Source organism: Falco peregrinus, chromosome 4 (genome assembly GCF_023634155.1).
Source record: "Falco peregrinus isolate bFalPer1 chromosome 4, bFalPer1.pri, whole genome shotgun sequence".
Taxonomy (NCBI): Eukaryota; Metazoa; Chordata; class Aves; order Falconiformes; family Falconidae; genus Falco; species Falco peregrinus.
Genome location: NC_073724.1, coordinates 9410851 through 9434324, shown reverse-complemented (window position 1 = coordinate 9434324; position 23474 = coordinate 9410851). Strand labels below are relative to the sequence as shown.

Genomic DNA, 23474 nt, shown 5'->3' with positions numbered 1-23474 from the left:
ATTTACATACACAAAATATTTCCAAACATCTCTGTGTTTATTTAAAACTCCATCAGCAACATGTCTGGCAGAACAGATCCAGTGCAAATATATTCACTGTGTGACACTTCCCTGCATCAGTTTTAAAATGCATCGGGGTCCAAGGCTACTTCTACTACTACTGAAGTCAACAAAAAAACCCCTCAAATTTCCAAAGGAGGAAGAACTAACTCCATAATACCAAAGTATTCACCTTACAGCAAAGGCCTTCGGCCAAAGAGTCTGAAAATGAACGAGGCAACACTTCTAAAACAAGGACAGCTGGTGCATTAGAGAAAGGGATTTTTTTGCTCACATGTCACAGATGCCAGTTGCTTATGGGTGGGTGGTGGGGGTGGGATGGAATGGGAATAAATCCTTCGAAGGAAAGGCTGAATAGCCTTCCTCAGATGGTGCAGAGAAGTTAAAGAAACTGCTGAAGATCAGAAAGGGGGATGGGTGGGGTGATGTTCCCGCACCTCCTTCTAAAAGCACATTCTAGCTTAAAAACAGGTAGTGACACCTACGTACATGCTCATCCTCAACAGGCATTAACTCTCATTCAAAAAAAGTCAAGTGATCACCCGAGGAAGCATTTTCACCATTAATATTTGGCATTGACATCCTTTCTCTTCCAGCCCATCCAGCCAGGCAGGGAACTGGGCAGCCCCACTGCCCCTGGTCATCCTTTGTGGGCACCGCACAACTGGAAAGTCTGGCCACGGGAAAGAGCACAGGAATGGTTTCCCACACGCTACCCTCATGAGAAAGCCAAGGAGGCAGGGAGCATGGGGTGATGCTGCTGCTTCGTGTTGTCTCGTTGAGTTTACTCCTCAGGTGGAGCTGGGGTCTGTCCCTCAGAGTGAAGTAATTAACTTCACAAAAGCAAACCAGAAAGAAAAGGGTGAAGAAAAAGCAGGGATAGTTGTGCAACTCACAGAGTTCCCATTCAGCATTGGCTGTGTTGCTCAAGAGACAGACAAAGCAGAGCAGAAAAAACACACCAGCAAGTAGGGAAGATTTATCCAGACTGCCACCCCAAAAGTGCTTTACTGATGGGACTCTGCAGAATTCTCCCCCCTGGCTTCTACGCAGATGCCAAAAAGTAGGCTCATACCTTTTACGCTGAACATTTGAGAGAGACTAGGGAGTTTCCCACTGAGAAACTGGCTTCCTTAAAGTTGAATTTTCTCTTTATCCATCTCCATCAGAAGAGAGTGTTATTCTTAAAAGGGAACAGATTTTTTTGGTTTTGGCCAGAGCTAGAAAGCTTTGTTGCTATATTTGGCTTCCAATGTAGGACTCTCTGCTTGCTGGTGGGAGGAGGAAATTAGAGCTGGTGTTATCCGTAACTAAATGGGCACGAAAAACAAACCACCTCCCTTTGAACCTCAGTACTACTATGGGCATTCACATAACAAATCATTTTCAAAGCCTCTGATACCTCTGTACATGCAATGGCCAACATCAAAACTTTATTACCCACTCATTTTCCCACAGTGATAAACCATTGCAGATGTACAGTTACTGTCAAGGAAAAGACATCGGTGCAGTTCCTGGTACTGGTTTGTTGTTTGGTTTGGTTGTGTTAAGTACTTGTCTTCAAAGAAAGCAAAAGTGATATTCTGAAGGAGAGACAATTACTGGAAGGCTGTGGCATCCAGCCCCCCCTCCTCCTCCCAACAACCCCAAAAAAGAAATCAGCTAAATTAATCGGCATCCCAGCCCAATGCACAGCTCAGCCGTGAGGAATTCTCACCAGATGTCTTGCTCCCCACCCGGCCTCCCACGTCACGCAGGCAGCATAACCCCTCGGAGTCCGAGGTCCTGCTGGGATGGCCAGCCCCACTGCACCTGGAATCTCCATGGAGGGCTGACAGCACCCCTATCCCACCAGGGCCAGCCAGCCCCAGCAGCTGGCACCTGGCCACGCTCACCTCCTCCACCAGCACAGAGGATGCCATCCCTGCTTCTCGCATTTTCCGTGGTGTTTCCCCTATGCCAGGTGGGCTGAGCACCGCTGAGGTCACTCGGCTGGATCCTGGCTCTGAGGGAAGCACCTCCCCCAGGTACCAGCCTGCGACCTGGTTTCCAGCTGATAACACTCGAAACGAGGTTTATCTGGATGTAACCGATGAGATTCTCCATGGGTGTTAAGGTCACTAAAGCCAACTGAGTGATGCCGATTTACATTAACAGTCCCAAAATAATGCTTGCTCTTGAACATCGCTTCCCCTGCTGTCGTTTCTTGATGCGATGAGAGTGTGTAGAAATAACTCCCGATAGCACCTAGAACCTCAGGTGTGGGGCAAGGCAGCTGGAGCCCTACTCTTGTGAGAGCAGAAGTTATGGGGCGAAGAAAAAGCACTTCAGCTAGCTCATCCCCCAGCTTAATGCACTCTTGCTTCCTAAAGTACGTTGGCTTCGCTGAGGACAATTGTGATTGTCTTAAAGCAACAGGGCTCCCACATCTTTTCTCACAGACTAAATCACAGTGTACACAGCTCACTTCAGAGAAAGAAATTTCCTGCAATATTTATCCCACGTTTTCCTCTACATTTTAGTCTATACCAAATTTCTAAGTCCTCACATTATTCTGGTATTTTTTGATGGCTGTCACATCCCACTCTACCTCTTTCATGTATTAGCCAAGCCATCATTAGGCATTATTTCCTTATTTTTCAGTGGTCTGTATCCCATCTTCATCCCCACTGCCCATGGAGACCATGTCTCTCCTGGTAGCTCCTAACCCCACTCTCCTATAGGAAGATTTTGAACCTAGTCTCCTCCTTTTCTGGCCTTCCTCTCCCCGAGTTTCTGGCTGGCAGCTCTCTCCATCTCTTCCTCATGGCCTAAGAAGGAAGGACACGGTGATTTTGCACACAGAAAAAGCACCCTGCTTGCTGCCTAGTCCTAGAAACCGCGTCTGGAGCAGGACGTATGGGGAAAATCCTGCTCATCTCCTGATGCTCTGAAACAGCACATCCCATATGGTCAGGATCTTCAGAGGATTTTGCAACTAAACTCTTAACAGCTCCCTGCTGATTGCGTGCAAGTGGCAATTTTTCAACAGCTGAGTGCTTGGCCAAAGTTGGAGGGCTTTTTTTTTTTTCCCCTCTGTTGGAACAGTTAATGATGAATCTGTTACCAAAACACCAAACCTTCAGCCCTTGAGCCAGAACATAGACATGCAAACATTTCTTAATTAAACAGTTTTAAAATAATTTCAGCAAGGGCAAAGTTACCTCCTTAGAGGGAATCACGGAGCTTTGCCAAAAAAAAGTAGATTTGAGATAAATACCTTGCATGGAAAGTCTCTACTTGATGACTGTCCAAACTGCCAGAAAATAGTAAAACGTAAAAGGGTCTTACGCTAAGAAGTATCATGTTGTGATTCTACTAGGTCTGAGTGTAAAATAGCCTCTAGTGTTGATGCAACTTAAAAAATTATTTAAGGGGTATAAAAAAAAAAAAAAAAAAGACAACAATTGTAGCAGAAACAATTGACAGTAACTGAAATGGAAACCTAGTGCCATCATGAGAACCCTGCCTGAAACTCCTTTGATGCTAGACTTTCACTCCATCCAATTTTAGTAGAGAAAGAGTTTATAACACTTGTTTTACATGAGAAGACAAACCCTTGGCTCTAAAAACTCAATCTCATGGGGGAAAAAAAAAAAAAGGAAAAGAAACTCAGGATGCTGTAATTTACAAAGAGATTTATGAGTTCTTCAGTTGCATAAGAAGAAAAGAAAGCATTAGGTAATTGTTGAGAAATACAGACCAAACCGAAAATGCTACATAAAAAATATAACAATAAAATTCACATTAAATTATTTATTCAGTAATTAAAACAGTGACATTTTTCTTTATACACAGCCCCACCACCAGTTTTGATGAGAGGGGCAAAAAAAGTTCAATGGAGTTTTGAGGGAAGCGGGGTTGGAAAACAGGTGGGAAGAGGAGAGGGACCCTGATTTGACTGATGGTTTTAAACAACAGCTACAAACAGCTAGCAGGGAAAGTGCAGCGTAGTTCTGCAGATATTTTACTAATTACTGTAAACCTCAACTGCTATAAATATTGGTTGCCTATAGGTACTAGCTACCTGAGCCCAAGCTCACTGGAATCAATGCCGATTCCAGCTGATGTCCACCAATGTGGGACCAGATCCCAGGCCCCCATGCTGTGCCAGCCAACACCGGACTGCAACTCAGGCATTTGAGGCTGGTCCCAACAATCTCAATGCCATCAAAGATTTCCAAAGACACCGGGGGGGGTCCGGGGAGGAAGCAGTATTTGGGCTCCTGTATGCAAATGGCCACCGTCAATGATGCACAGCTGATCCATCTTGAAGGCTTGAGCCTTTGAGCAGATGCATGAGTTAACTGTGATGTTTTAATCACCCCCATTCCTCAAGTATCTTTATTGGGAGCTAAGAACATTCTGCACTTCACATGGATCCCCAGCTCCGCTTTCATAGGTGCCACCATGGTGTCATGGAGACTGCCGAGCAAGAACAGGGAAAGAGTTACTGGGCACTGTGCAGACCAAGGGCAGCTAAAACACAGGTTTCCAAGGACATTCTAATTCCCCTTAGCAAACGGTTCACCCCACAAGTGTAGAAACCTGCCAATACAGTCTGATTTTAGTATGTTGAGCAGTGGCTGCCCAAACGCCTACATACAACGCTGGAGAGGATCACAGCTCTACCAGCTCAACCCCTCAACCCCTGCAAGACACCTGCTCCTGCTCTCCTGTCACAAGGACTGCATTTTGACCTTGCTCAGCCAAGAGTCCATTAGTCTTTAAAGGGACATCTTCCTGCATCACAGCTATCAGATCCTGCCCATAGGGCTAATACGTAAAAGAAGTATTTGGTTCTGCATACATTCCTGCTTTACGTGAGATTTCAGTTCCAAACAACATGCATCAACTTTTTTTTTTTTTAAAAGATCCGCACACAATCAATATTTATCATCCAAATACCCTTTAAAAGCTCAAAGGTTGATATGCTAAAGCCAAGAAGTCGATTTTAAAAATATATATATTTCTAAATTGTTTATAAGAAATATATGTTGCTGGTCCATTGATACAGAGAAAAAGCTTGTACCTGAAGTTATTTAAAAGAACCATATTCAAAAAGATATGCTTGTCTGCTAAAAGGCAATATATTGCACCTCTATATAATTCTGCTGACTCCACGGTCACCTTTACAGATACAACAAATCAGGCATGTCAGAAAAGGGTTGTTTTTTTCTGAGTTTTTGTTACTGTTATTTGGGTTTGGTTTTTTACAAGTATAGGAAAATTCCATTCACTCCTGAGTTAACAGAGAACACAATAAAATGCCTACATTTTCTCAGTCTCAGATGAGATTTAGTGATGTCTTTCATTTCCAAAAGATGTGCATTTGAAGCTTGAGGGTGGCATGGAGGGAAACAGGTATAGCTACACGTGAGTGTGTGTATATATATGTATATGTATATAGATATATACGCACACATAAGGAATTCTGGGAGGAGAAAGACTGCCTGGAAGTAGAAAGACTGGGTACAGGCAAGGCAATCCTAGTGCAGGGGGAGGGAAACGTGACACATTTCCCCCCCCCCCCCCCGCCTCCCCCCGCAACCTCTGCTTTCTCTGAAAGCTGTGACCAGAGATTCATTCTCGAAAGCGAGTCCTGAGGCAGAAGTAGACAACAGAGAGAAAACTGCCACTCACTGAATATCTTCACACTAGGAAAAAGGTATCAGATAAACTGATAACTGATTTTGTGTGTCTGCTGAGGGGAGGAATCGGAACAAAGTGCAATTTTACTGCAGCCAAGTATAGCTCCTTCAGCTCTCCAGAACTCAAACCTGCTGGGCGGTCAGTAGCTGCACTGTTCCATCATCTTTTGGGGATGGAAACGTCCAGTTGAAACAAACTGGTATATGCTTTTCAAAAACTGGTGAGCAGCTTGAACCTTCCCAGTCTTAAAAGGAACAAACAAAAAATAACAGCAGATTTCTCAACGTTAATAGGAATAAAATAAAAGCCTGGACAACTTTAAGGAGTTTAGTATGTAGATTTTCTTGAAATAAAACAATGATTTCCCCTATGTTCTCCCAGAAACAGTGACAGAGTACATCATGTTTCATAAGTCCTCGCAAGATGAATCATCCACGTTCTTGGGACAGCATCAGACCTCATCACACATAAAAAGAATGAAACAACTCCTTTAGTAATGTGTTAAGATGCATAACTTGTCTGCGACCTGATTTTAATGGCCTTTTTTTTTCCTATTTGCAGAAACATGAGCAGTCTTAACATCTCCGTTTCTTTCTCACTGCCATCCATTCTCCGTAACTGCAACGCTGCGAGCAAGCGCTCCCCTCCTCTTTCAAGAATAAAACCATCACAGCATCTGCTTCTCATAAGCACGTTTGTGCGTGTGTAAGTGTGCGTGTATGAGAGAAAGAGAGAGAGAGAGAGAAGTAAATCTGCTGAATTTAACTTTAAAGTTTGCCACAAGGAAGGAATTTGTCTTTCCCATCCTTGAAATTGCAGAACACAGAAGTAGGGGTAACGCTATGCACTGGCACTTTTACTTTCAATTTAATTGTTAGTGCGAGGGACGGTTAGTGCCTGAGGAAAAAAAATGAATTTATTTGACTTCCAAAGTCAATTGACCAGTGCGTGGATGGATACAGATACAGATGATAGCAGGTTTTTATTGCCACTTGTCTCCCAGAGCCTGCAGAGCGACAGAAGTTCCTTCGGCACACTCACAGCTTCAGCAGTGGAAAGAAAATGGGCACGTGATAGTAGTCCTAGAGGTGGAAGAGGCACTAGTTTCACCACATAATCCTCCCCACCACCCATCAACTCCATAAAACAATCCAGAAAGGGATTCCAGTGCAAACTGTGGGCCTGTTTTTCCCTGTCCCATTCTGCTTTGACATCTATAGGGAACGGCAGGAGGTCTCTCATCATCTGAACTTGCAAAGAGGAAGGCAATGAGCTGACTGTTTTTGCTAGACTTTATACTATTTCAGGGCATCAAACACACTACACCCCAAAAATAAATGCTGCATTTTCTTTTGCCCCCCCACCCCACCCCCAAACTCCCCAGCTCTGAAGTTCAAAGAGAATACACTGCCGCTTAGCCTTCCAGCTTTGCCAAGGCCAGAAAAAAGTTAAAATATATATATATATATATATAAAATAACCTTGTATTTTTTTTCCTCCCAGTATTTCTAACGCTGTCAGAATGTCCAAGTCAGACCTCTTTCTTTTGAGATATCTCCTGAGCTATACTGTCCTGATAAGAAAGCGAACCATGGTAGCTGTTACTACATTCCCTCCCGTACACTTTTCCCACTGCATTACGAATTCGTTGACAAATTGAGGAGCTCGCTCCACCAAAGCGGCAATAACATGTAGAACTGTCATGAGAGTAAAATTTATTGAGAGAAAGAAATGCCGATGGACTATAAAGATGAGGGGAAAAAAACCCCCTACATTTAATTCAGCATCCCAACACAGAAACTACAACCCTACTATTTCAAAGTAATATTTAAGCATAGTCCACTCGGCACTTACACGCTGTCTCAAACTTCAGATCAGCAAGGTACACACTCAAGGGTCTTGCCAAATGGTGACATAATCCTAATGCCTCCAGTGCCAGCGTGTCAAGCCTTCTCACGTGTCAAGGGAGAACGCTCAACACCTCATAGGATCAAGTTCAAAAAGCCTGGAAAGAAGCAGCAGCGCAGGGAGGGAGGCCTGGATCTCGGAGCAGCATGCACATCCCAGCACTCCTCCTCCCCTTTCACACGCGGACCCATGTGGTCTCCACCTGACAAACCTACATTTACAACGCTCGTTGCCTGAAAATTAAACTGTTTCTTATCTCAGCCATGTGTTTATGTCTTGGTTTGCATTTACCTGGTTCGTCTTTCAGACGGGGGTGTCTGAAAACAGCGGTGACTGAAATATAACAGGTTATAAGGGCCTTAGGAAATACTACAGAGGGACCCTGGGTGCACGGAGCAGAAAGGCAACATTTCTAAGCAATAGCAAGGATCTGGCACCCCCGGCCCTGATCCTGCGCTCAGTCCCACCTGAGCAGACACATGGTGACACCGGCTGGCATCGCTAAGGGCTGGACACAGAGGCTGACCCAGCTCCAGCCCGTCGCAGGGCTGGGGCTGTCAAGGGCAACCTTGCAGCCCTTTTATCAGCACAGGACCGGGCTCACCTTGGCTTCAGCTAACGTCCTTATCATGCAAATCAGATCCAAGGGCCAGGCCAGAAATGGGGTTCCCCAAGCACCTTGCAGAGCGCTGTGGCTAGATGTGGCCACGTCGTTTCCAAGTTCAGATGCTTACCCAGACGGCAGCCAAGCCTGAATCTGTGCACGCAGAGCACGTGCAACTTCTTACAAAACTCAAAAGCTGCAGCTGCGGTCTCGTAAGGCCCATAGCAAATCTTAGGTCAGATAAACAGAGTTTGAAGTCAAGAGGAGTTGAAAATTTCAGCGCTTTCCATGAGATGCTCAGCAGACAGATCAGGCCAGTTGAAAACATTTTGTTTCCACAAGTCACACATCTTTTTATAAAACTGACATTTCTTTCCTGAATATCAGTGTTCTAATTTACCACCCTTGAAATGGCTTAGGTGAAAATCCTGCCCCGTGAGTTAAAATAAGATTATACTGATATTTATGACCACTATGAGGGCCTGAAAGATAACCCATAGGGGAACTGTGTTCAACAGCTTCAATGTACGCCAGATGAGGCCCAAAATCATGTTTTATTTAAATCCATGAGAGTATTTGGTCCATTTTGAAAGGATGGATGGGTTGGAAATGCAGTTCCTGTAACCCCAAGCTTTGCTCCATGCTAAAGGTGTTTGCAAGATTCTGACAAGCAGCATAGCCTGAAGCCACCTTTAGAAGCAAGAAAATAAAAACACTCTTACTACAATCTAACACCAGGAAAAATATTTGGCTGACACTTTAGGTGCGAATTATACTGCTTAAGCTAGAACAAAAGGACAAAAACATCAAAATCTAGTAATGTGGAAACAAGGAAGGTTTAGCTCTTTAAAAAGAAAGGAAAGATAGACATTTGAGGTAACAAACAAAAAACCCAAAATGCACAAAACACATCACAGACATCTAAAAATAGCATTTTATACATTTTTTTTGCCAGTGCTTCTCTGAGAGCAAGTTCTTTAAACAGAACTTAACAATTTTACATTTTTTTAAAAAAAATATGTCATCCTAAAATAGCCCATCAATCCTTACCCAAACTTTCTGTATTTCTACAAAAATAGATGCACAAAGAGCTACAAAATACTGTATTCCTGAAAGGAGGCGCACTGTAGTCAAGGGAGAGTCTTTTTCCTGACAATTGAGACTGTTCATAAAAATATCAAGCTGAACAAAACAAAACACTGTTAAAGGAGCAGAAAGGAGTTAGGTTGCCCAGCTGCAGCAGGCTCAGATGAGGAGAGAAAGAAAAGTTAGGTTTTTGGTTTTTTTCCAACACTGTGGGACCTATAAACGGCCTTACAAACAAAAGGCTCAATAGCAGAACCAGAGTGGTTGGCTCTTCATCTTCATGTGTGTCCTTTGCCCCATGCAGGAGGAGTCAACGACTGTTCTATCGCCCGCCCAGCTGCTCTGACTCCAGCTCTAGCTGGTCTTAATTTATCTGAACTTCAGAACCAAGAAGTTTCCTTGCTCTTGTCCTGATGCTGTAGACCTACATTTCAGAAAACAAAACAAAATTAAAATTTGATACAGCTTTTTCCTCCCCCTCCCCAAGCAACTGAAGTAAGAATAAACACATTTTGATCTAAAAAAACCAACCAACCAACCAAACATACAAAAAACCAAACAAAAACCCCTCACAACTTACCAGCCTAGTGGACTTGTTAGTGACATTGCTATTGTTCCCTATTGTTGCGTATATGTGGGATAAGCTTAAACCATACGTAAGTTTTACACTGGCTCAAGCAGTTCAGGAACACTGATAAAATCCTGGGTGCACTTCCTTGGTTCGACCTCATTTGGAGCATGGCATAATGTGGTAAAATCCTGCAGGTCTGCAGAGATGATCCAGTATGCAAGAGAATAATTTTTCCTGACAAGGGGTCAGCCAAAGACCCTACCTCTTTTAGAAAAGGCCTGTGACACTTCAGGATCTCACAGTTTCTGTGGCATTTCACTTTACAGAAGAGAGAGGGAAAATATTCCTGCAGCATGTAAAAAACCCAAATAATTTCACCTACAGAGTGTCAGATTTTTAGCCAAGAACGGCTAGTGCTTCCACATGGGAAAAATTAATGATTTTCAGCTTGCATTTGTTATGAGTTCCTCTAACATTTTCCTTTATAAAAAGTGAGGACTATCTAATAAATGTGGTGCTATGTTGTGGCTTTAGCATTATTGACTTGGAACCTGTGTTGTAATCTGGGATTTCTCTGCCCCAGAGGGATTCAATCTTCGCTAGATTTACACCCAGCAGGGCGTATACCTAAAATCCAGACAATTGAGGGGGAGGCGCGGATGAAACTTCCCAAAGAAGATACATTCTTGCTCATTTATAGGAAAAGTAAAAAGGAGAGAGGTGCAGGCACATATTTTCAGAGGCAGTAAAGCACTTTGGACTCATCAGTTTAAAACCTGCCCCTTGATGTTTTGAGCCAAGTAAATCACATTTCGTGAGATGAAGGTGCACTTCCCACTATAAATCACATTGCTATATAGACAGCAACGCTCCACTCTGTGTCATACTGTGTAGTGCCCTGCTACATAGAGTACCAAGACCAATGCATCAACTACCTGATCTGCCAGGAATTTAGGGGCAATCTCACCACTAACGTAAGTAGGTGCAACTCTAGACTTCAATGATGTTGTAACCATTGGAGCTCCGCGTTGATTTGATCTTTAACCTGTGAAAAGTGACGGACCCATGTGCTAAGCATGGATTTCTCGTTTCCGTATCTGATCATATAGTGAAACGCAAAGGAAGACCCGTATGTTTTCAGAAAGCCTAATAGCCATGACAGTTCACATCTGACCACTACCTCTGTGTTATAAGAGTATAAACAGCTAAATAGTTAATGATGATCAACATAATTTCAGAGTTGAGCTTCAAAGCATTTAACAGTCATACAAAAGATGACAGCGCATGGCTCTATCCATGTGAGGATTCCTAAGCAGCATCCAAACGGTTGTGGGTCCAGCAGTGACACAGACAAGGAAAGCACACAGGCAGAGCATGCCAGAACCTGTTCAGTGGCTTTCTGCTCCATTCCACATGCACTTGCACCTACTTCTTTAGACTGGAAAAACTGGGATATCCCTCAACTAAAACATGCCTACAAAAACATGTTCAGGGGCTCTCTGGTCACTGAAGACGTCTTCTTCCTGCTTAAGAATTACTTGTTTTCCTGGCAGCATCATTCCCAGGCAGAGTCAGCATAAACTGCTGTTAGTTTCCTTCAAAGCTCCCTCAAAGTTAGTGATGACAATTTTGTGTTATTCTTCCCCTGCTGTTTACAACTTTTTTTAAATAAAGATGACAACAACGATGACAACAAGAGAGAGTCAGGCAGCAGAAACCTTTCAGAGTGTAAGGAAGTCATTTAAGTTCACCAGTGGAGCACTAAAGGCCACCAGAGGCAATGGAAGCCCCTGAGAAGAAAACAGGTTACATGGCTCCTAGCAGCTTTAAAAAACCACACGCACACCGCCCCTCTTTACGAGGGTGTCCCCCTGATAGCAGCAACTGGTAGAAGGGGAATAACCAGCTGAACGTGCACCTTCCTAGTTAGGTGTCTTTGCAACAAAAAGAAGTAACTGTACAAAGGTTTAAGGTATAGCCAATAACTCTTACAAACAGCCAGAGAAAACAATCCAAAAAACCAAAGTTGCCTTAGTTACAGAACTGAATGTGGAACACTGCTCATGCCTTTTCCTCATTATATTCCCATCTCCTTCATGGCAAGGCTGTCTGCAGTCCTCATACATCATCCAAGTGCAACCCTGCCACTAACGGAGAGCTTCCACTTGCAGCCTGCTGCGAGAACATTTTCCTTTTCGCACGGACACCCTGCATGAGTCAGTATTGCCACCCCAGCACAGCTCCCTGCCGCTGGGATACCAACGTTACAGCTAAGTGCCATGCAAGCAGAACCCATGGTCTGTGGGAACATCTAAACAAATGTTAAGAGCTGTGACAAGCTTGTGGTGCGTGTGAACAGCGGTAACTCTACAGCAGGCAGCAGACTGACCAGCCCAATTCCGTATTGAACGTGACACACTGACATACAGGCAATTCCAAAAGCGGACTTTCCATACTTGGCCAGGACTAGCGGATGTCAATTAATTCACCAAAAATTAAAGTTATGCACATCAACGTGCATAACTTTGCATGATAAAGGGTGTACCTCAATTTTAAGGCAGACTTACAGCCTCCAGATATGCCAAAATCCTGCTCTGCTTTCAGCGTGCTGGGGCTACAGGAAGCCTCCTCCAGCACATCTGTCCAACAGCAGGACAGGATATCCTCCGGGGCTCTGCAGCAGCACAGTAAATTGCTCTGCTCTCCTCCCCACGGGGCTGCCCAAAGGCCTGGCAGCTGCCAGCACAGCTGGATCTGACTGACCACCTGAAGTGCCCGGTATGCAGGGCAGCCTCCTGCCCTGCTCCTGAGGGTAACACTGATGGCTGGAACCATCAGCTCTGCTGCAAGAGAGCAATTCGCCTCCCCTTGCCCGTGGTCTTAAGTGCTCAACTCAGCCTGCATACCCTTAATGTAAACACGAGGGTTCAGCCCCAGCGCCGTGGGATTACAGCTGCAGCCATTCTCCCTGTACAAGGGCTGTGAACTGCAGCCAGCGCTGTTGGAGGCTGACCTTGCTTTGCTTGACATCAGCGGGGCAGGGAATCGTGGCCTAAAGCACAAACATGCTGCACTTCTATCGATGTGTTTGTATCAATACCTGATATAAAACATACTTTTAGACTGAGCATCAGAGCTTGGGCACTTCAGCTTTGGAAAGACACTTGCATAACAGCAGCCACAAACATCACAGGTTTTAATAGATTTTGATGCAGACCAGCATTTTCCTTAATCCCACCTGTACCAATAAAGAAGCTTCTAAAAGGGTTAATTTGCAACACACTACATGAGGATTGAGCCACATTTAATGGGAATCAGGTAGCTAAATCCCTCTTCATCCCCTAAAGCAGGACCATGTAAGTTCAAACAGATGTGCAAGACAGATCAATACTTAGCTCTATGAATGGCGATATGATGATGTCCCACACAATCTGTTCTCAAACATAAATTCCCAAATTATACCATGCATGCCAGGGGAACCCCCTCTTCATCTTTGAAGTGATTCAGCACCATCCATTCATGAGATCGAATATTTGGCTTAGTATGGCAGAGATGCAACAATGTAGCTGGAAGAGGGTAAAATTACAGCCAGCCTACCCTGATCCCAACACTATCATTCCATGTAAGACAGCGTGAGGAATTTTGCAAATGTTTCTATAATCGCATGCGACAGCAGCACAAGAAATGTGACCCATAGTAAGCAGGGGGGGAATCATTTTCATATCGGAAGGGCTCTGAAAAGCAGCGTCTAGGTATATACACCAAATGAGCTTGGGTTTTTTGGTTTTTTTGTGTTTTTTTTTTTTTTTTTTACACAAATCATCTGAAGCTCATGGAATCTGATATATTGACAGCTCCACAGGTTGACGTCTTATTCTCCAGGGACATATGAGCAAAGACTTCCAGAATCAAAGTCTCTTCTTGCCACTATGGCTTTATCCTACTCTGCAGAAATGACTTCTGTGCTGCAGAAAGCCAGTACACTTCTCCAGGCCCTTCAGTTTTTAGCCTCTCTGTTGAGATTGCTGCCTCACATTAATGTAATGAAATTCCGTGTGATGTGAAGACTTATCCAGTATAATCCTCCCCTGGAGTGGATGTGCAGCAAGAAAAGCTTCATCTGTGCTGGTGAGGGCTGGATGCAACTCAGTGCGGTGCTTCAGCAGCTCCCTCCTCTCCCCACCAGCACAACACACCTTCCCTGGGATGATACCATTTGATGTGCATGCAAAACACTGGGGCAATTAAGCTCCCTCTTTTCACCCTGATCACGCCTGGAATGCCTGTCACCAAAGCATTTGTCTCAAATGTACAAGCTGTGGGCAATCCTGCAAAGGGAGCTCAGAGCCTGCCTGCCCTTCCCAGCAAGCCTCTGCTTGGAAAGCACGGGAGAGATGAGCGTGCAGGGTAAGAAAGCAAATAATTGTAATGTCACAGGCCACCACTACCTGCTGTGTTCTGTTGCTTGCTCCCTTGCTTCCAAAGCTTTATGTGCCAAACTGGGGCTGCCTGATAAGTTTTTGCTGTTGCGTTTCAGTGCATGGCCGTTTTGAATAGCCGCAAACAAGTGAGACATCGGTCTGCCGAGGTCCTCTGCTTCTGCCCCCTCTTTCCATTCCACCACTGGAACTCAAGGACTAAAACCCACACATCAGGCACGGGCCAGAAATTAACAGTTCAAGCCTTTTCCACTGCCTCCCCTGCCGAGTATACAAACTGCAATACCTGCCAGCCATTTTTGAGCGCTGCCAAAGCAGGATCCTGACAAAATTAGCATCCAACTGTCCCCTTCCACAGGGATCGTCACAAGGAGCAGGCAGCACCAAGCAAAGGCTGTATTAGTCCTCTACGGCAGCGCTAGGACCCATAGTCCTTTCTGAGGTACTGCGGTGTTACAGGAAAAAAGCACCTGGTTTATTAGATGTACTACTACCAACAAAATTGCAATAAGCAAACCCAACTTGCTCAGTACTGAAACAGCTCATGGTCTAGGCTGAAGTTATACCTAAGCCGGGTAGAAGTTTCTCCTGACTAGCACCCCTTACACAGCTCTCGGCTCCGTCCCCAAAGGTAAGTCAAATAGCAGAGCTCCGGAGCTGGACTGCTGGGGCTACTGCCACACCAGGGGGCTCGTCACCTCTACCAGGGGCAGCGACACTTCGCTCACCCTTCAGAGAAGGCAGCTCATTATGGAATCTGTCAGAAGGGCAAAACTTGAGATCCCAGTCTTGTCAGATTGTCATTTTATACCCAAAAGCATAAAATGCAATTCCTCTTGTATCACTGGCATGGCTGGAAATGTTATTAATAGATACAAAACTGTCCAGTGCTAAGACTCCTATCATGCTTTCTCTTAATTTCTTGAGGCAGCAAGTGGCACGGTATTTAGAAGAGATTATTGGTTCCCAGCTGCTATCAAGGGAAGAGGGAGATTTGCATTAGGTTCATAGTATTTCATATTTAAGAAATAGCATGTTTTTTTCTTTACCAATTCTTTGTTCCCCTGCACACTAATCAAAGCAAGGAAGTGCTTCTCGCACATTGAATCAGTTAGCTAGAGCTATCAAGAAGAGAGACAGATACTTTAAAGAAAAGGGAACAGAGATGCAAACCTAGTATTTCCTTAATAAATAACATAACGTGTTTCAGAAGTACTAATCTGCAAGGATCGCTGCTGGCGAGATAAATACCAAGCAGACTCAATAGTGCATATGAGCTCCAGGACGGATGCGCTGGAAACTGTTTGTCACCCATCATCACCTGATTGCAAGCAACTACGAGCAGCGAGGGCTGCTTGACTGCTCCTAACACTGAGATGGGAGCCTGCCAGGCAAAGCTCGCAGATGCAGATGTAGTTCGTGGAAGCTGTCCTACGCCTACAGACCCTGCAGCAAAATGGATCTAATTCACAGCCCTTTGCCTATACCCTACAGAAAGAAGTTTGGTTTGATGGTGAGCACAGCTCAACCGGCATCTCTGCTCTCTCTGTGACACCTGGATACTGCACAGGAAGGAAATGCCGATCTGTTCCAATTTAGATGAGTAGGATGCGATCCTCATGCACTGACAAGTTATTAGTTCAGTCCTCATTGGAGCTGTATTTTGGTGAATGCACGCATGAACTAGCTGGACAAGCTGGAAGCTTCCACATGGAAGTTTAATTAGCCATTTCCCACAAGATTTAAACCAAAAAAAATCTATCATGTCACAACTCATTTGGCTTGAATGGGACCAAGGCAGACAAAGGTCTCTCAGCAAAAGGCAGCGAGAGCTGGATGTTTCACAGCTCATCTGCCCTGACAGCAATTTTAGGAGAGATTCCCACCTGGAAATGTATTTGTAGAAGGCTCTGAGAACAAGCCCTGCTTCAGCTGTGGGGAGTCCACTTCTTTGCTCAAATCCTTCCTGCTAAAACAAGTCACAGACAAAATCGAACCACCTTACCTGTGTCAAACCCAAAACTTGGTACAATGTCCACCGTTCCATGAAAGGCTCCAGCCCATGCTGAGGTAGCGCTGGTGACAGCAGCGGGATCCGTCTTTGTCACGTCACACTGGGGAGCAGGAATCCTGGCTGCGCGGACTGAAGGCATCAGCAGGGACCCATACCGGGGGTCACGGTGTGAGCTGGGATGGTGATGGTGCATGTGTGGATGAGGGTGATGGCGATGCATGTACACGTCATGCATGTGTGCATACGAAGGGCTCACCTGAGATGCTAAAGGATAATGCCAGGATTCAGATGCAGCAGGGGGAGGAGGTGGGGCAGTCTGATGAAGGCCGTGTCCTGGCCAGCTGCTGGGATCTGGTGTTGGGAAGGTGCCTGGTGCAGTAACGGGGAAATCGGGGTGTACTCCACTTAAGCATGGTGGAGGGGGAGGCTGGTAAGAGCTGGTCCAAAATGAAGCTGGGAAACTGCTCCTTTGGCTTGAAATTGTTGAGCTTTCTGTAGAGAGGAGAGAAACGAAGTATGACTGAAGCTGAACAACAAATGTAATGACAAAAAAACCATAATGGTTTTCTACTCTCTGAAATTTGTAACACTGAACTCAAGCTTCCTCAGCAATTACAGACTGACAGAGCAGCTGAGGTAGGAGGGAACCTCTTGAGATCATCTAGTCCAACCCTTGTGCTCAAGCGGGATCAGCTGGAGCAGGTTGTCCAGGACCAGTAGATTTTGGCTGAGATCCAATCCCCACAACCTCTCTGGGCAACCTGTTCCAGCGTTTAGCAACCCTCAACAATTTAGATTAAAAGAAAGAAAAGCGTTTTCTTGTGTTTGGGCAGAATTTCCTCTCTTCTAATTCATGCCTGTTGCCTCTCCTGTCAGCAAGCATTGCTGAGGAGAGCCTGGCTCCCACATCTTCATTCCCTCCCATCAGGTATTTACACATATTGGTAAGATCCTCCCCAAGAAGACTTCTTCAGGCTGAGTCGTCACAGGTCTCTCAGGACCTTGGTACAGGAATCATGAGGAGAAGCTAACTCCTGACCAGAGCAGACCGCACCATTTGGGAAGGCAGCTGTTGTGGCTGTCAATGCTTCTGAGGACAGAGAAGCAGATCACAATGCAGAACAGGAGACATTTTGCTAAAGGAAGAATACCAGATCTTCTCAAACCAACTGCATGCTTTGATGGGATAAAGGTCGTATCTAATGCATCTTATGTTAATCACTTATAAAATATATCATGTTGCCCTGTACCCAGGAGGATCAGACAAGCAGAAATTTCTACATAACTGAAAGAGGTTTTTGTCCAAGTAAAAGACTCGCTGCTCCTTACAGCTAGGGCTCAACTTACATTATAATGGATTCTACCTCTACATTACAAAATCACATTCTAAAAATTCCTCTTTTGAAGGAGCAGTTAAGTGTTCTTGATGTGTAGGGAAGTACTAGCACCTCCATTCTCCCAATCCTCTTGCCAGCTCATGTTTGAAAGTACTGCTTCATGCAGTATGTCTCAGCTCAAAAAGGGTTGTTTTTTTTTGTCAAAGATGGAAACACAAAAATACAGGACTTCACCTCTGATTAAAGAACAGTCATAATAATAGCCTACAGAGAAATAAAGCCAGGGAAGTTTAATATTTGATGAGGCAAGGAATCCTCTCTTCCTCATATAACATTTACCATTTTTATTTTTTTCTAAATGACCTTTTGTTTTACTTTGTTGAATAAGCAGCTGGAATAAGACTTGGGTGAAGACACCATTGAGAATGAACTGATTCTTCAAACGGTCCTGCCTCTGAACTTTGTTTACACAAAAATATTTTGGAAACAAGAACTGTAAAAGAATTTTCTGACTGCATCACAAGCACACTCATGTATCTGTTTTAAAATCCATTAAAATCACAGAAATTTTTCCTTGCCTCAATTAGCTTTGGTTTAGGCAGTTTATTGAGCCTGATTAAATTCTGATATTGGAAATAAACTTCACAAACACACTACGGAGAAACATAGAGAACTGCTTCAGAGGCTGCAAGCTTATCTAGCAAACTGTACTCCAATACGGCTATCTTCATCAAAAGGCTGCGCTTTTTTAGCAACATATTTCTATTGCAATTCATGCTAGAAGACTGGACAGAGCTTCAAGCATATTACAGAAGCCTGAGCACCCCTCCAAAATTAGTACTGTTCCTTGTTCAAAAGGATTAGACCAAGATGGAGAGCGCACATGTCTTACAGTGTTGGCAGCGGGGCTGGCAAAAAAAAGCAAAACCAACCTGCTTCGTGTGCAGCCTGTTGTTTTCTTCGTTGCTTAACAGAGGAGCACAGCTTGACAGTGCACTGCCAGTATTCTGGAAAATGAACCTCTGTAATCGGGAGTCTTTGGAACCTATCCGGCTGTTATCTGCATGGCAAAGCCCTAAATCCAAACCATGTCACTTCGAAAAAGCACAGAAAACCACAAAGCATCTGCAGGACAACTTTTATACAAGGAGAGAGCACTTCAAACCACTGGATGTGCCAATATGAATTCGTCCCAGACTGCAGAACAGCTTGGCTTTGCTCATCATGCAGAAGGTCTAGGCCACAGAGAGCATGTTGTTTGGTCACCTCTGTTTTTCAAACCTGTGCACATTCCCCAAAGCCATTACCACCGCCAGAAACTGCCAATGAGACACTACGGAGTAACTGCAGAGGCCAGCCTCACCGGTCAAGGTCAAGTCATGTCACTGGAGGGACAGGGTCTATCCAAGTTATGTGAACATGCAAGAAAAGTTCATCCACCCTGAATGCTCACAGAGGATGCTACCAAGTATGCAGCAATCCCAACAAGAACCATCCCCATGTTGAACCACAGCCCTCGACCACCACATATTTCCACGGTGTTTGAAGGGTCTCCTTTCCTTCCCACCTTTCAAACAGCAAGCACAACCAATTATCTTTACAGACGGCATCATGTCAGACACCTGGCCTCCGTGGGAGACGGCAACGGAGAAACAGCCATTTCAGCACTGTGCTTAAGTAAGAAAAAAAACCCAATAAAAAAACCTGAGTAGCTTCCACCAGCTTTCAGGAGGGGGGAAGGAGGAATTTAACAAAAATTGTCTGCCAAGAAAGACACTACAGTTACCACGATTTCCTATTCTAAGTGCAGGGAGGCAGGGAAATGGCAGCATCTCAAATACCACGAAGTGGTGACTAATGCGAATGTTCATGGTGGCTGGCCAACACGCACTGAAACCATGCCAAAGCCCGCATGCTGTAAAGAAGACAATGTATGGAATTTTCTGTAGTGCAACATTACTTCTCAGTTAAGGCAGGAGGAAAAAGAAAAGGAAAAAAAAAAAAAAAAAAAAAAGAAAGAAAAACCGCAAAATCTAGGAAAGAAAAAGCCCCAACACTTTCAGCTAGGAAACACATGCTGATAAAAATACTGTTAAGGTAACATCAGTTTCAAGATATCATTAGTTTCATTAGCCCTTGCAAGAGATTTCAGGTAAAGATTTCGAGTAGCTACACCTACAATTCAATATTCAAAGTCCATGTTACTGCAACACGTTGCAGGGAGCTGTATTTTATAAAAAGTCAGTTTCAAAGTTAATTTTAACCAGTATTTTCAACACAGAAAAGACAAAAACTTGCTCTTCTCAGGACAACAGGTTCTATTTTCTGTATTTCTATTATTTTCTGTAAACAAAATCCCCCTTCAAAACAAAAAAACCCCCACAATATCACCTTAATGATGAAATTACGGTTTGCTCTTCCATCAGCGCACTAAAAACCCCTACAACAACAACAAAAAAAGCCAAAACCATTACTAACCCCTCCTTTCAGGTAAAGGAGAAATAACAGTGAGCTGAGTAGCCAGTCCTGCCCACACACTTTCCGTTTAAATCTGTATCTTGCAAAACAGCTACTGCAAACGCAACAACTTTTTTTTAATTTTTTTTAATTTATCTTTGAGTAATTTATTGACATAAATTCCAACTGCCCATGAAGGTTATTTACAGAAGATCTTCAAGCTCATGCTATTTTAACTTCTTTAGGTAATGGGATATAAATTCATATCCATTTGCTGTAACCGAGCATCTTTGACAACTGTACATGAACCAGAAGACCAAGGTGTTAGCATCGTCCCTTCCCCACTTTTTCCAAGCAGGCACGTTTCAGAAACTCGTTTGGGCCTGATAAAACTCTCGTCAGCTTCTCCTCTCTGGAGAAGCAAACACCTTCAGCTTTCTCAGCATCCACAGTGCAGAACCAAGCGGCCCTGCCCAGCAGCCTCCCCAAGGGTTTTCACACTGCTTCAGCAGGTGCAGTGACGGCAGAGGGCATATCCCCTTACTTTATTCCCAGAAGATGTTCGGGACATGCAGACCTCCGTTCCCTGCCGAGGGTACGGGCCACGGCGGGTCAGGAGGCAGCATGGCTGAACAACCCTTACGCCAGGCCACCGTGTCCCCAGCAGAGCCCCTGGGGAGGGCTGTGCAATCCCGTGGGGAGCCAGGGGACAAGCGGCAGGGAATGTCGGAGGCCAAAGAGGAGACACCCCACCCCACCCACGGTACGTCTCTGGGCTCGGTGAGGAGGGCTCGCTGTAGGCATGAGGTCTCTGGGGACCGCCTTGATCCCATCTCTGAAACATTTATAGCCTGTCTGGACCGTTTATAAATGCCCCAGTCTCCTTTTTAGTAAGCATAGGTTCAATCCTGCTCTCAGTCGAGTCAACGGAAAATTTCCTATTAACATTAATGGTCCCGGCTCAAGCCATAAATTCCTCTAGCTCCCTAGCCACTTGTGCTGACCTTTGCTTAAACTTCCTCGGATTTGTCATCATCCTTCTGGAAAGCAAGTCCTTCTGTGCTATTTTTCGCTTCACAGTAGTTTCCAAAAATCCTGCCTGTCTCTTATCTGTGGCTTTCATCAACACACTCTCACCGCAGCATCGCTGACTATGACACCACCCCCACCCCCCACCCCACCCCCCAAGGATCCGACCCTACAAGGATCCCCGCGGTATCCCTCTCACTCAACCCGATGCAATGTCACTGCTCATGACACTTAGTTTCTGTCCCTTTGCCAGTCCACACAAAGAAACAATGCAGCTGTGGATCTGAAGAATGACCCGGACTGCCACATTCAACAAAATGGAAACAGCATCCTACCAGCAGGCTTTCTCGTCACCAATTCTGAAATTTTATCTGTAAGGTCTGCCTAGCACGTCTGCCAAGATCTGCTCTTCATTACGTTGGTTAGATGCGTAAGAAGACACAAGTGTTACGGCAGTACGCAAATGCCTCGCAGTACCTACCACGTTTCTACTCTCTGCTCGGAAGCAGAGTAACACCATCCCCATTTCACACGTGGGAAGCCAGTAACCAGCCGCTTCTCCCCCGTGAGCTCTGCCCATGGGCGGGCTGCAACGCGCCACGCCATGCGGCTGCAGCCACGTGGACCAGGGCTTGCACCCCAGCCTCTTCCAGCCTGTGCTGGCTCCTCCCCACCTGGAAAGCAGCCTTAGATGAATCTTAATCACCTGGCAGAGTCACTCGAGAAGGCTGCATGGGTCTCCTCACGTCCAAGGCCAGCATCCCAAACAGCTTTGCTCTTGCCTCACAGGCCAAGTTTCACACTTGGAGCTTAAAAATAAGCCTCCAACCTTGCAGCAGGCGTTTGCGAAGCCATGTGAGCTCTGCCCCGTTCCTTCCAGACCTTGGCAGGGCCGCGGGCTATGGCAAGAGAGGGAGACGCCTGCTTCTTCCATGCCTTTGGGACCTTTCTCCCCCTTTAACACTTCAGCTCGCTCAACCCCAAGAAGCTCCTCGGTTCTTTCAAATTTGAGGGGGATTTTTCCACCTCCACAGAGGAGGAAAATTTCAGCTGCAATGCAATGTGCGTTACCGTGACACGGACAGAGTAAGCCACACCACAGAAGGCGAGTTACTGCTCCTCTTACCTCTCCACAGAGGACTTAGCCCTGCCTTGCTCTTGGTAAGGGCAGTTTCTGGATTGAAGCTACTGGCTTGGCTCAAAGCTCTTGAGAAGTGTTCATCCACTACCGAACCAATGTCTCCCTGGAAGTAAGTGAAAAGGACGCAGCGAGAGTTAAGGTACTCCATCTCAGCAGGCTGGTCTTTCTCATCCTCCTCTTGCTTGCTGGGAAGGGTCACTTCCAGAGACTCCTGCATCTTGTTGTACACAGCTAACTTCTTCTGGGATTAAAAACAAAACAAACAAGAGATGTATCACTGATGGCATTCGGTGCAAGCTCAACATCTGGTTTCCTTAAAGAAAAATAACTGAATACATTAAATATTCATTTCGTAACGATAGCTAGAACCCAGGGATATTCTGCACCGCCATTTCACAAAGAAGAGATTACCAGCCCCCCACAGAGTTTTTATTCCTCACATACAGATGGACCTGCTTCTCTGCCACGTTTCACAATCACAATTTACCGGCAACAGCTTCCATTCAATACCTTCAAAAGAAAACAGACAAGCTCTAACAATTCACTCCTGACTCCCAACTGGAAAGGATACTCCCGCTAGTAAAGCCTACAGGGGTCGAGTCCAGCCCTGTGGAAAGGTGGCCAGATATGCAACGCCTGCATTTCACCCGTGTAGCTGTACGTGCACCAGGCTTTGCCAGCTGCACTCCCCCCACCGAGAGCACACAGCCCTCCCCACCCCACATATCCACTTGCTGCTGAAGGCGTAAAGATGGGAGAATCTGGTGCTTCCTGAAAAATTTTCCACTGTATTATCAACATTCGCAAAATCCATACATTCTCATTCCCTGCCAAGAAAACTTGTATCATAGGAAGCTACACCTTAGGGTGGCGACTGCAGTTAGGGGTGGAGTGGGGGGTGTTGAGGGGGTTTTTTTGTTTGGTTGGTTTGGGGTGTTTTGTTGTTGTTGTTTTGGGGTGGTTTTCTTTTATTTTTTTCCCCTTTTCCTTTTTCTTTAGATTTTCTAAACAAGAGCTTCTGGAAAAAAAGGACAAAAATTCAAGTCATAAAAAAGTAAACATGTGATCTGGGGGAAGAGGGGAATTGACAAGTCTGCAAACATATGCAAAAAAATCCACCCCAAACCAAAAACAGAG

At 45.0% G+C, this 23474-nt stretch overlaps 1 protein-coding gene across 2 annotated transcripts in view; it reads right to left on the bottom strand.

Annotated features, from left to right (window-relative positions):
* Positions 1-3765: 3765 nt before the first annotated feature.
* VGLL3 (vestigial like family member 3) overlaps positions 3766-23474 on the bottom strand; it is a 28392-nt gene continuing 8683 nt past the window's right edge. Inside the window, exons 2-4 of one of the 2 annotated variants that reach the window (XM_055803054.1) lie at positions 22323-22578; positions 16365-16865; positions 3766-9773 (exon numbers count right to left, since the gene is read on the bottom strand). In XM_055803054.1, coding sequence (XP_055659029.1) covers positions 9730-9773; positions 16365-16865; positions 22323-22578 — 801 coding nt within the window. In that variant the 3' untranslated portion in view covers positions 3766-9729. The remainder of the gene's footprint in view (positions 9774-16364; positions 16866-22322; positions 22579-23474) is intronic. The other variant, XM_055803055.1, reaches the window with a different exon arrangement.